At 39.1% G+C, this 13,103-nt stretch overlaps 1 protein-coding gene across 14 annotated transcripts in view; it reads left to right on the forward strand.

The window, feature by feature from the left end:
- The window catches only part of ABCB11 (ATP binding cassette subfamily B member 11), a 223,665-nt gene that overhangs the window by 162,832 nt on the left and 47,730 nt on the right, over positions 1 to 13,103 (forward strand). For all 14 annotated transcript variants that reach the window (XM_073218733.1, XM_073218736.1, XM_073218739.1 and 11 more), the window contains 3 exons: positions 4,499 to 4,663; positions 8,995 to 9,099; positions 9,187 to 9,348. In XM_073218733.1, the coding sequence (XP_073074834.1) occupies positions 4,499 to 4,663; positions 8,995 to 9,099; positions 9,187 to 9,348 (432 nt within the window). The remainder of the gene's footprint in view (positions 1 to 4,498; positions 4,664 to 8,994; positions 9,100 to 9,186; positions 9,349 to 13,103) is intronic.

Here is a 13,103-nt window from a genome sequence, read left to right on the forward strand (position 1 = left end):
ATATTTTAATTAATTAATTTAATTTAGTTAATTGCATGTCCATCATGCATGATGTAATTTCAAACTATCTTTAAAATTTCAACATGAGAATCCATTTTGGAAGTATTTATAAACTTTGGTTCCCAATGACAAATTTGGAATAAAGGACATCACTACCTATAATCTTAGGACTATGATAGAAGGATTATTAAAGCTCTCTTTTGGCTTAATGTTTTAATAATGAATATATAGAGGTCTCAGTATCTAACAAAGTTGGTGTAACTCAGGGGGGAAAATCCTGGGGCAAAATACCTTTGAAACTGCAATCAGTCAAAGGGAGAAATAAAGTGGGAGAAAGCCATTTATTGCTTACAAGCAGTCATTCACTTCTGCTCACCCATGTCTCTTGCAACCCAGCTGCAAAAGAAGGGAACCCCATACAACCTCTCTGGTCCAGATATGCTCTCACTAGCCCTTCTAATTACCTATTGATGTGGAGATGCACTAAGGCCAGGTAAGAGATTCTGGAAATATTGCAATTTTACCCACAGCTCACCCCTCCAGAAATCTCACCTCACAATCTACTTCTTCCCCATCTTCTGCAGTGGCCCCTGTACGAGAAAACTGGAGCATTGTAACCAGACTAATAGCATACAATAGAACAGCAATAAAATCCTGAAAATCCTCAAACCAGAGGCTTCAGCTAGGTTCAAAGTCCTATGCAGATTAAGTCCACAGCTTGCCTATTCTGCCGGCAGTTGGCAGCTGAACAGGCAGGGAGTTCAGAGCAATCATCACAGGGCACCTGCAGCCAGGGGGAGGATCCAGGCCTCAGGGTCTGTAGGAGAAAATAACCTTAAGGGTGGTAAGATACATGTTTTTATGATACCAGGATAGGCAAATCTTGTCCCTCAGGTAGGATACATGCAAGAGAGGGGTCCTGTGATAGGACAGTGGCAGGAATGGGATCTCATCCTGGCCTAGTATACCGACTTTCACTCCCCTCCCTGTGGGAGTTACAGATGGGTCAATATATAGGGCTATAGGAGGTACATGGACTGGCCACAAAGATAAAATAAAACTTCCCCACAAGATGCTCTTACCTCCTAGGTGTTTTGGGTACACTACCATGACCTTTGGCTCTGTTGGCCATATCCTGACTTCAATAACTCCTCTTTGGTTTGTACATACAGTTGTATAGGAGAGACAGCAGTGTGTGTTAGTATGACCACAGGGTTCAAAGCTCCTTTTTGGGGCTTCTCACTCAAATGCCAGAGGATCATCCATAAACACACTGACCAGCCCCGTAGACTGTTGGTGTCCTACTTCAGGCCAGACTCCCACAAACCATTGTACCTCTATATCATGCCTGCCCAAGTAGGGTTATATGGTACATGAAACTTCCACTTTATTCCGAATTGCTGCACCCACCCTTATAATGCATGTCCAGTAAAGTGGGTGCCTTGATCGCTCTCAATCACCTGCGGCCAGCCATAGGCTGCAAAGAGACACTCTAGGCCCCTCTTGGTGGTCTGATGATCTGCATGGCATGCAAGAAAAACAACCAACAGTCCAATAGCCGTGTCCACACAAGTCATGGCATACCGATATCCTCTGATATGGGCAGAGGCCCAATATAGTCAATCTGCCACCCAACAATGGGTCTCAGCCCCTTTACTATTGTCCCATGTTGCTGCAGGACTCAGCATAAGTCCCTCTTAGAGCACACAAGGCACTCCTTCCAGACTCTGCTGACTTCCTCAAAGGTCAATAGCAAACCCCACCAACTGGCTAGAGCCCACATTGTCTTTTGCCCCACATGCAACAAACACTGATATAACCACTGAGTCACATCAGAGGCAGACTTTCCTTCTAGCAAGTGCACCCTGGCCAATGTGTCTGCTTCATCATTCCCTGGGAATGCCAAAGGCATGGTCAGGCACATGATACATGGTAACAGTGTTAGTCTGACCAGGGGCCCATAGGTCTTGCCACAACTCTTTCCCCCAAAGGGGCCTGTGACCAACCATCCAGTTGGCATGGTACCATGTCAGTAGCCACAGGGTCAAGCCCAAGACAGCCCCACTCTTAGTGCAGACAACTATAGGGGAGGGCACCTGGGTGATTATAAGCCATACAGCCTGCAACTCAGACCATTGGATGCTCTTCCCCTCTCCATCCTCCATCCATAGTGTCTCGGCCGTCCACTTGGGGGGCTGCCCATGACTGGAGCCATCTGTATACCAAGCATCCTCAGGTTATAGGTGCTTTGGGTGTCAGAAGACCAGGGAAATTTCTGTTGTTAGGCAGTGGGGGCAGGGAGGGGGGCATCCTGTGTGTTGGCCATGCTGTAGGGCAACACTTCCAGGAAATGTTGGAGTTTAATGTGCCTAGATGGTACAGCACAGCTGACACTTTCAAAGGCTATAATCATGGACTCCTAAATTTTTAGCTCTAGAAGGAGTCTTAGAGATAGTATACTGCTGAGACTTTCACAATCTGAATTACCTGGGGAATATTTTTTAAAACACAGATTCACATTTAGGCTTACTAAATTAGAATTTCTGGTGATGGGACCCAGGAATCTGTATTTCTAATGATCAATCCACATGAGTCTGGCAATCCAGATCTGGACACCAGCCACTGTCTAGACCTATGAAGGGTCTAATATTTTGCTCCATTACAAGCTATTAGCCTGACACAACTTCATGGATGCTGGCAGAATACAGGAGAGCCCTGAGCCAGAGACCAAAAATGTTATTATTCACAGGAAGAGCAGCAGCCAGAGCATAGCTTTTGCACTGGTTCCCCAACCCAAACCCCAGTTCCCATAGGTAGAACCAGAGAGGGTCAGAGGACACCAACAAATGAAGGAGATATATTGCAGGAGAGGAATCCAGGCTTAAGAAGCCTGATTTTTTTATAATGGCCAGGAGACACATCTGCCCTTTTGTTGGGATGGAGACACTGTTCTCCAAGTCTACTGGCTGTACAAACATCCTTGAAAAAATAGCCTGAACAAATGTAGGCTATGCCTGTGTTCACAAGATGTGCAGAAACACAATAGACCTCCAGAGAATTCTCTCTCCAAAATGGTTTAGTACAACTATCCGATTTTGAGGATGAGGTAACTGAGTCCCAGAGAGCTAAAGTGCTTGGTGACCTATTCCACAGATGACCTTGTGGGGCTCATCTAAGAACCCTATTCTTTGCATGCTGGTCCATTCATGCTTTCCTGTGCCCTTCTTCTTTGACATTGTTTCTTAGAGGTAGTGATCTGTCAGAGATGAAACTATTGAACAGAAAGATTTTCTGAATGAGTGAGTAGTGATGACAAGTGTGGACCAAGAGAGAACTTGAAATGGAGGCAGTAAGAAATCCATCACCAGCCAAGATCCACTTTAGTGGGCTCGCAGCTGTAATGGGATGGATGTGACACAAGGCTTTTATTTAAATTGAATTGGTAATGTGGTACTTGTCTTTGCAAGCAAAAAGAAAGTATTTGAAGTTTCTTGCTACTAACTGTTTATGACAGTCAACTACCTAAAAGGTAAATTACTATGTGTTAATGAAAGAGAGTGCTAATTAACAGTTTTGTAGTCATTTACTATAGATATTTTTGGTATATTTTAATATAAAAAGAAAAGCTTCAGTGCAAATCTATATGACACATAAAATCCTTTCTCAAATGAAGTTAATAAATTTAACAAATTATTGAATAAATGTTCCTAAAGACCAAGCACTAAGTAATATCAATAGTAAGGAAAATAACGGTGAAAATGATCAAGTTCTGAAGAAACTATTTTCCCTCAAGAGGGTGAAAATTTGCTAGCTCTGACATTTGAATGGTATCTAAAGAGATCAGAACAGAGAAATACTGAAATAACTTTCACTTCTTGTAAAGAAAATGTGGAATTTAGAAATCCAAATGGGTTACCATTTACTTCCGGGCACTAATTAAGAAAAACTGTACAGAAAACATGTAAATGATAACTTTTAATAACATGTAAATGATAACTGCTTAATAAATTTTAAAACTTATTTTTCCTTGTTTCAGATACAGTGGCCTACCTTAGAGCTTTAGCCAGTTACTATAGAGATTTTCTATTTATGAAGGACATACTTGAAAATTTCACAAGTTCTTCAAATACGTAAATATCACTATCACACAAAACATTTTTTTAATTGGGGGGTTATTTTTCCAAAGACCCATCATATCTATTACTCCCCTAGAATCATATATGAAGTTGTGAAAAGAAAAGCACAAGCTCACCTTTAGATGAGTTGTCCTTCTATCTAATTCCTCCCAAGACACAGCATAGTCTCAAGCAATCCAAAACCATTCCTCAGAAAATAAAAATCACTGCATCTCATAGATCTTTGAGGTCACTCATAACCAGTAAAGCCATGACTCTTACATCTATGAATGCCAAGGAGTCTGTAGTATAGTAAAAATCTATGTGCAAAAATGTCTATGCACACACTCAAGATGATTAACATAACCCTCTCTCCCCTCAAGGACAAGGACATTTCTGTGGAAGAAAAGATTGAACCTGCCCCTGTTAGGAGGATTCTGAAATTCAATGCTCCAGAATGGCCCTACATGCTGGTAGGGGCTGTGGGTGCAGCTGTCAATGGGACCATCACACCCCTCTATGCATTTTTATTCAGCGAGATTCTTGGGGTAAGCAAACAGCTGGACTAGCTCTATTTTCCTCATACCTTTTTTGTTTCTATCAATGGATACTGTCATTTTTGATAGGTTGACTCTTTACTGTAATGCATTTATTGTAATCATCTCTGAAGTATTAAGAACCTCTTGAGTCTCCATCATGCAGAAGATAGCAGGCAAAGCTAAGCAGGTTCCTTAAATAATACAAAAGGATTTTAGGGCCATTTTGAACTTACTCAGCAGCTAAGGTATGAAGTTAGATTTATAGTAGCAAGTGTTAGTGTGTGTTGTATGATTCTCTCCTGTTCTGCTGCTGATTGCACCATTGAAATCTGGAGGTGGGAGAAAAGAGGGAAGAAAAGAGAAGTAAAATCAAACATAAATGAAAGGTATGCTTATTTCAATTTTTCACTTCTTAAGGGTTTCAGTATTCTCCATCTGACTTTATTGCTACAATTAAAAAAAATAACTACAAACATTAATCAGACACTATCTAAGCACTTTATATATAATAGTTCTCTAATCTTTCTTAGTAACTATCTGAGATAGGTACGTTTATTATTCCCATTTTACCAAGGAGCAAACCAAGGCATAGAGAATTTAGGATTCCAACTGGTGGAGCTGGGATTCAAATCCAGACAGGTTCTAATAAAACCTTATCATTACAAAATTAGTTTTCAAAATGTTATCAATTTTTTTTTAGTTGAAATTTACACACACACACACACACACACACACACACACACACACACACACAGATCCTGTGAGGTCAGAAAGGAGGCAAACCTAGAATCTAGAGAACTTTAATTTGTTCAAGGTGACACAAGGCATTATATGATGGGCAGGGGCTAGAAACAGCTTTTCTGAATTCTAGCCTAAAGGATTTGCCAGCAAACCACACTGTTAAAGCTTAGTAAGAGTCCTAGGTTTAGTTTTCCTGTCTACTTCTCTCTCTTTCGTGGCATCTCTGGTAGAGGTCCTGATCAGGAGTATATCCGCACAGGCATGAACTGTAGGAAAGAGCTGGAGAACCCACAAACAAAATTGTCAGTTTTGTAGGGAGGGCCCCAAGCCATCCATTGAATTTTCATTCTGCCCCCTTGTGGTAAGAGTGTGTTAATTTCAGAGACGTGGAAAATTGGAAACAGACCTTCAACTCGGGCAAACTGAATTTCTAGTATGTGAAACCCTTCATGATGAAAATCCTTTAAATAATTAATTTATGCTCCTTAATGTCTATTAAGTACAATATCCTAAATCCAGCATAAATATTCTATTTACTCAACAGATATGTGTTGATTATCTCCCAAGACTCCATGCTACAAGCCTGGGAATGCAGGATCAGTCATGTGTCTTCTCTAGTGGTCTTTCCAGTCTATGAGGAATATAGGCATTAAACAAAAATATCCACTTAGCGTTCAACAGCTATTCATTGATACGTATTGCTTGCCAGACGCTGTTGCTGGTGTTGAGGATAGAGTCAGCAACGCCAAAGACCCCAAGCCGCCTCCTGCCCTCCTGAAGCTGGCATTCTAGCAGGGAAAGGCTCTGGAAATGCACAGGAGACCTTCTTTCTGAAACTGGCTGCTTGTTATTTACCAAGTACTATGTGCTATGGGGTCACCGCTCTGTGCCTTGTTTCCTCAGCTGTAAGATGAAGAATTGACAAACATGATTTCTAAGATTGCTTTGAGCTCTAGTTGTCTATGAAATGGCCAAGTGAGAAAAAAACTTGATGATCCAGCTATAGCCCCTGCCCTCCAAGGGCACTCACCAGTTATTGGCAGTGAGAATATTTTCTGGGATTCTTCTCATCCCAACTTGAAATCCTAGGAAGGACTTAGCCTGAGTAATTGAGCTCTTAACTTAATGGCTGCAGGACCAGTGTACCAGGATCTAGTTAATAAAACCCGAAGTCTGCTCATGGTTAATGTTCTCAGAGAGTTATATTTGCTAAGAGAATGATGCTAAACAAAGGAGATTGTTTGTTTGTCTCAGCATAATTATCATATATTCACCAGTAGATTCATGATACTTTCATCTCATAGGATATAATCATGAGTCACATAATAGACTGTGTTTGATTGTGCTATTTCCATTCTGACATACCTAAAGGGCACAATATTCACATTTGGTGTGTTGAAACAACAGTTTGGAACATGGACCCAGCAAATGATTGGGCACTATTAGGAGCCTGGCTACTAATCTAGCAGAGCCTCAATACATACATAAGTCACCTGACCCACTCACTCTGGGTCTATTTGACGTGGAAAGTGTGCCACGTGTTGTAAGCACAGGAATCTGAATGGAGTGCACTGAGGGAAAGCACGGAATTGGCCGGCCCTGGATCTGTGCTGGGTCTCTGCTCTGTGTCCTACGTGTATGTTTGGACAAGTGGCTTCTCCTTAATGAGTCATAGTTTCCTCATCTGTAATATGGGGCAAGAAAATCTACCTCACTGGGTTATTTTAAGAATCTTAATTTAAGGAAATACTTTTTAAATTTAAAGGAGGTTAAGTAACACATTTGGCATCTGGTTAATAGCAAGAGTTTAATGAATGTTTAGTTTCTTCATAAACGAACTTACCATTACAAAATGGCACAGTCGTATGCTCAAACTACGTCAAATCTAAGAGCAGAGGAACTGGTGGAAGCATGGTCCTTTGGGTTGCATTTCAACAAAAATGTACAAAAAACTCATGGAGGAAAATTGTGAAAAAAGATTATGGGTAGATAGATGCCCTATCTTGAACTAGACAGTTGTGTGGATTTAACAGTAGCCAAATATTCTTTTTTAACGTTGAGACAATGTGTGATCCCAAGAGCCAAGACCAGTGGCTTGCCCAGGAAAAAACCAGTGTGCTGGAATCTGAAAAAATAGCCACTTCCATGTCCACTAGCTAAATGAATTTGGATAAAAAGCTTTTTGGGCTCTATAAAATAAGAGTTAAACTGGCTAAACCACAATTCTATAGTCCATGAATATAATAGGTGTTGTTAGGGAGGAATGGGGATTGTGGTGTCACAGTTTGGGGTTTCGAGGGATTTGTGTAGTGATTTTTTAAAGCAAATTGAAATAGATCTTTAAATCTCTGACTTTATAACTCTGTAAGTATGCATATTAGTTATTCTGTGCTTGAGAAGAATGACTGTGGAGTCTTCTGAACCCACTTCCATCTGTATTAAGGACCATGAAGGTCCTAAAAACTCTTTGTCCTGGAAACAGGAAATCTCATTAATCTAAAATCTGTCCTGTCACTTGGAAATTTGTGATAATTTTATCTGGTTTACTTTTACTTTATAAAAAAGGATTTGTTAATTGAGTAGCATATTGTTTTCAGGAGCTTTACTTGGCATATAGCAGGCACTCAATAAATGTTTATTGAATAAATGGTTTTGTTTGAGTAACTGCTTGTTGGCATTGTTCTAGTTACTCAAATTAACTCAGAACAATGAATGAGGATTTGTTGTACAGCTCTCTAATGCATGAACTCTCACAGTTCCCTCAGTCGGTCTGCGTTAGGAAGGGTTTGTTTGGCCTGAAATCCATGTCATGATAGGGCAATGTCATCAGAATATGCAGCTTGTATTTCCAATTTCTTACTGCAGCAGCTTAGTCCCTGGTCAGTTACTGTAAGTTTAGAATATACTTATATTTTACTGCCTACTATAGACTAAACAAACCCATTCACAACTTCCATAGTTTGGTGGGGTGGATGTTTACAACACCTCATGATTCAGAGGTTAACAACCATAGCTTCATATAGTTCTTTCTCTCCTAAGCCCATGCCAGTTAATTCCTTGATAGTTAGTTGCTTTTTTAATGATGTTATTATTTGTTTATATAATTTATAAACTAATAATAGGCAAGGTGCCTTAGTAGGAAAATCATCTTTATTACATCTATTATTTGAGAAAGATAGAAGTCATATTAACTTTTTGAGTTTCGTTGCAGATCACGTGCTCAGATTCTCAAGCATCTTCCTTCTTCCATCCTTCCCCCACTCCCTTCCCTTTTTTCTTGACCTTATTACATAAAAGATTTAAGGCATTTCATGATATTTTTCATCTGTATCAATGAAAAGCCAACACAATTGCCTACATCAAATAAGACAAAAATCCTGGAAATCCTGATCATTGGGTTTCATTCACCAGTTTTGTTCCCCACAGGAAATTCAAGCACAAATATTTATGGTTAACTTTGGTTTCATTACTAAAATGTTTAAAGTGAAACTGTTTTTAACCCAATGCTTAAGAGAAGTTTCTTTAGACACATTTGAATGTTTTTCTTTTGCTATTGTTTATAAAAATAAAGTTACTTCCTTGCTTACTATCTTGCAAAGACTTTTTCACTTCTGGATAAAGAAGAACAAAGGTCACAAATCAATGGTGTATGCCTGCTCTTTGTAGCACTGGGCTGTGTATCCTTCTGCACTCAGTTTCTGCAGGTAAGGAATTTTATGTTTCTATAACTGATTTAGCTATTTCCTCTGCATTCATGTAAAAATATCACTAAAGACTCCATTATGTTTTAGGGATACGCTTTTGCTAAATCTGGAGAACTCCTTACAAAAAGGTTACGCAAATTTGGTTTCCAAGCAATACTAGGGCAAAACATTGGCTGGTTTGATGATCTCAGAAATAGCCCTGGAGCACTGACCACAAGGCTTGCTACAGATGCCTCACAAGTTCAAGGGGTAAGTTATGTGGTGCGGGGGAAGCCAGGGCTGTATTAACCGGAATAGACATTCTTTCATTTGATCATTTTGATGGAATCTAAATACGGAGTCTAAATAAATAATGATACATTATATGATCTATTATGTCATTAAAAATATATTGTAGAAGAATATATAATGACCAAAATATGCTCACATCAGATTGTGTTAAGAGAAAAAAGAAAGACTGCAAAACAATACGTAGAATGTGACACAAAGTCTGTGGGAAATACATGTATACATAGAAGCCTAGATGAATCAAAAGCGAAATGTTGTAGGGATTTTCCTCTGAGTAAGATGATCCCATATTCCTCTGAAGTTCTACCATACTGTCCATATTTTTGGCTGAACTGTGGATCTTGGACATACCATCCAGCACTGTCCATATGGGGAAGACTTCTTCTTTCAAGACCCTCTCAAACAAGCTATAGTTTTTCTTTTTTCTTTGTTTCTTTTTTCTTTATTAAGGTGTGATTGATAAACAGTCTTATGAAGGTTTCACATGAAAAAGCAATGTGGTTACTACATTTACCCATATTATCAAGTCCCCACCCATACCCATTGCAGTCACTGTCCATCAGTATAGTAAAATGCCACAGAGTCACTATTTGCCTTCACTGTGCTACACTGTTCTCCCTGTGATCCCCCACACCATGTGTACTAAACATAATGCCCCTCAATCCCCATCTCCCTCCCTCCCCACCCGCCCTCCCACACCCCTCCACTTTGGTGACTGCTATTCCCTTCTTGGAGTCTCTGAGCATGCTGCTGTTTTGTTCCTTCAGTTTTGCTTCATTGTTATACTCCACAAATGAGTGAAATCATGTGATACTTTTCTTTCTCTGTCTGGTTTATTTCAATGAGCATAATACCCTCTAGCTCAATCCATGTTGTTGCAAATGGTAGGATTTGTTTTCTTCTTATGGCTGAATGATATTCCATTGTGTATATGTACCACATCTTCTTTATCCATTCATCTACTCATGGACACTTAGGTTGCTTCCATTTCTTGGCTATCGTAAATAGTGCTGCGATACGGGTGCATATATCTTTTTCAAACTGGGCTCCTGCATTCTTAGGGTAAATTCCTAGGAGTGGAATTCCTCTGTCAAATGGCATTTCTATTTTGAGTTTTTTGAGTAACCTTCATACCGCTTTCCACAATACTTGAATTGGTTTGCATTTCCACCAGCAGTGTAGGAGCGTTCCCCTTTCTCCACATCCTCACCAACATTTGTTGTTGTTTGTCTTTTGGATGTTGGCCATCCTAACTGGTGTGAGGTGATATCTCATTGTGGTTTTCATTTGCATTTATCTGATGATTAGGGATGTGGAACATCTTTTCATGTGCCAGTTGGCCACCTGAATTGCTTCTTTGGAGAATTGTCTGCTCATATCCTCTGCCCATTTTTAAATTGGATTATTTGCTTTCTGTTTGTTGAGGTGTGTGAGCTCTTTTAGAATGTGGGTGTCAACCCCTTATTGGATATGTCATTTATGAATATATTCTCCCATACTGTCAGATGTCTTTTTGTTCTACTGATGGTGTCCTTTGCTGTACAGAAGGTTCTTAGTTTGATATAGTCCCACTTGTTCATTTTTGCTTCTGTTTCTCTTGCCTGGGAGATATGTTCATGAAGAAGTTGCTCATATTTATATCCATGAGATTTCTGTCTATGTTTTTTTCTAAGTTTTATGGTTTCATGACTTACATTCAGGTCTTTGATCCATTTTGAGTTTACTTTTGTGTATAGGGTTAGACAATAACCCAGTTTCATTCTCTTACATGTAACAGTCCAGTTTTGCCAACACCAGCTGTTGAAGGGGCTGTCATTTCCCCCATTGTATATCCATGGCTCTGTTATCGTATATTAATTGACCATATATTTTTGGGTTAATATCCGGACTCTCTATTATGTTCCCCTGGACTGTGGGTCTGTTCTTGTGCCAGTACCAAATTATCTTGATTACTGTGGCTTTGTAATAGAGCTTGAAGTAGGGAAGTGAGAACCCACTGCTTTATTCTTCCTTCTCAGGATTGCTTTGGCTATTCAGGGTCTTTTGTGGTTCCATATAAATTTTAGAACTATTTGTTCCAGTTCATCAAAGAATTCTGTTGGTATTTTGATAGGGATTGCACTGAATCTGTAGATTGCTTTAGACAGGATGCCATTTTGACAATATTAATTCCGTGAGCACAGGATGTGTTTCCATTTATTGGTTTCTTCTTTAATTTCTCTCATGAGTGCCTTGTAGTTTTCAGGGTATACGTCTTTCACTTCTTCGGTTAGGTTTATTCCTAGGTATTTTATTCTTTTTGATGCAATTGTGAATGGAATTGTTTTCTTGATTTCTCTCTCTGCTAGTACATCGTTAGTGCATAGGAAAGCCACAGATTTCTGTGTATTAATTTTGTATCCTGCAACTTTGCTGAATTCAGATATTAGTTCTAGTAGTTTTGAAGTGGAGTCTTTAGGGTTTTTTATGTACAATATCATGTCATCTGCAAATAGTCACTGTTTGACTTCTTCCTTATGAATCTGGATGCCTTTTATTTCTTTGTTTTGTCTGATTGCTGTGGCTAGAAGATCTGACAGTATGTTGAATAAAAGTGGAGAGAGTGGGCATCCTTGTCTTGTTCCAAATCTTAGGTGAAAAGCTTTCAGCTTCTCACTGTTAAGTATGATTTTGGTTGTGGGTTTGTCACATATGGCCTTTGTTATGTTGAGGTACTTGCCCAGAGTTTTTATCATGAATGGATATTGAATTTTGTCGAATGCTTTTTCAGCATCTATGGAGATGATCATGTGGTTTTTGTCTTTCTTTTTGTTGATGTGGTGGATGATCTTGTACTTTCGAATGTTGTACCATTTTTGCATCCCTGAGATGAATCTCACTTGATCATGGTTTATGATCTTCTTGATGTATTTTTGAATTCAGTTTGCTAGTATTTTGTTGAGTATTTTTGCATCTATGTTCATCAGGGATATTGGTCTGTGGTTTTCTTTTTTTGTGATGTCTTTGCCTGGTTTTGGTATTAGAGTGATGCTGGCATCATAGTATGACTTTGGAAGTATTCCCTCCTCTTCTATTTTTTGGAAAATTTTAAGAAGAATGGGTATTATGTCTTCTCTAAATGTCTGATAAAATTCAGCAGTGAATCCATCTGGCCTGGAAATTTTGTTCTTGGGTAGTTTTTGAATACCAATTCAATTTCATTGCTGGTAGTTGATCTGTTTAGATTTTGTTTCTTCCTTGGTCAGTCTTGGATGGTTGTATTTTTCCAGAAAGTTGTCCATTTCTTATAGGTTATCCAGCTTGCTACCACATGGATTTCCATAGTATTCTCTAATAATTTTTTATCTCTGTGGGGTCTGCTGTGATTTTTCCTTTCTCATTTATGATTCTGTTTATGTGTGTAAATTCTCTTATTCTCTTAATAAGTCTTGCTAGGGGTTTATCTATTTTGTTTATTTTCTAAAGACCCAGTTCTTGGTTTCATTGAATTTTTCTATTGTTTTATTCTTATCAATTTTATTTATTTCTTCTCTGATTTTTGTTATTTCCCTCCTGCTGACTTTGGGCCTCATTTGTTCTTCTTTTTCTTTTTTCAATAATTGTTGACTTGGACTATTCATTTGGAATTGTTCTTCCTTCTTTAAATAGGCCTGGATTGCTATATACTTTCCTCTTAGAACTGCCTCTGCAGTGTCCCACAGAACTTGGGGCATTGT

The sequence above is a fragment of the Manis javanica genome, chromosome 12 (genome assembly GCF_040802235.1).
Source record: "Manis javanica isolate MJ-LG chromosome 12, MJ_LKY, whole genome shotgun sequence".
In the NCBI taxonomy this organism is placed as follows: Eukaryota; Metazoa; Chordata; class Mammalia; order Pholidota; family Manidae; genus Manis; species Manis javanica.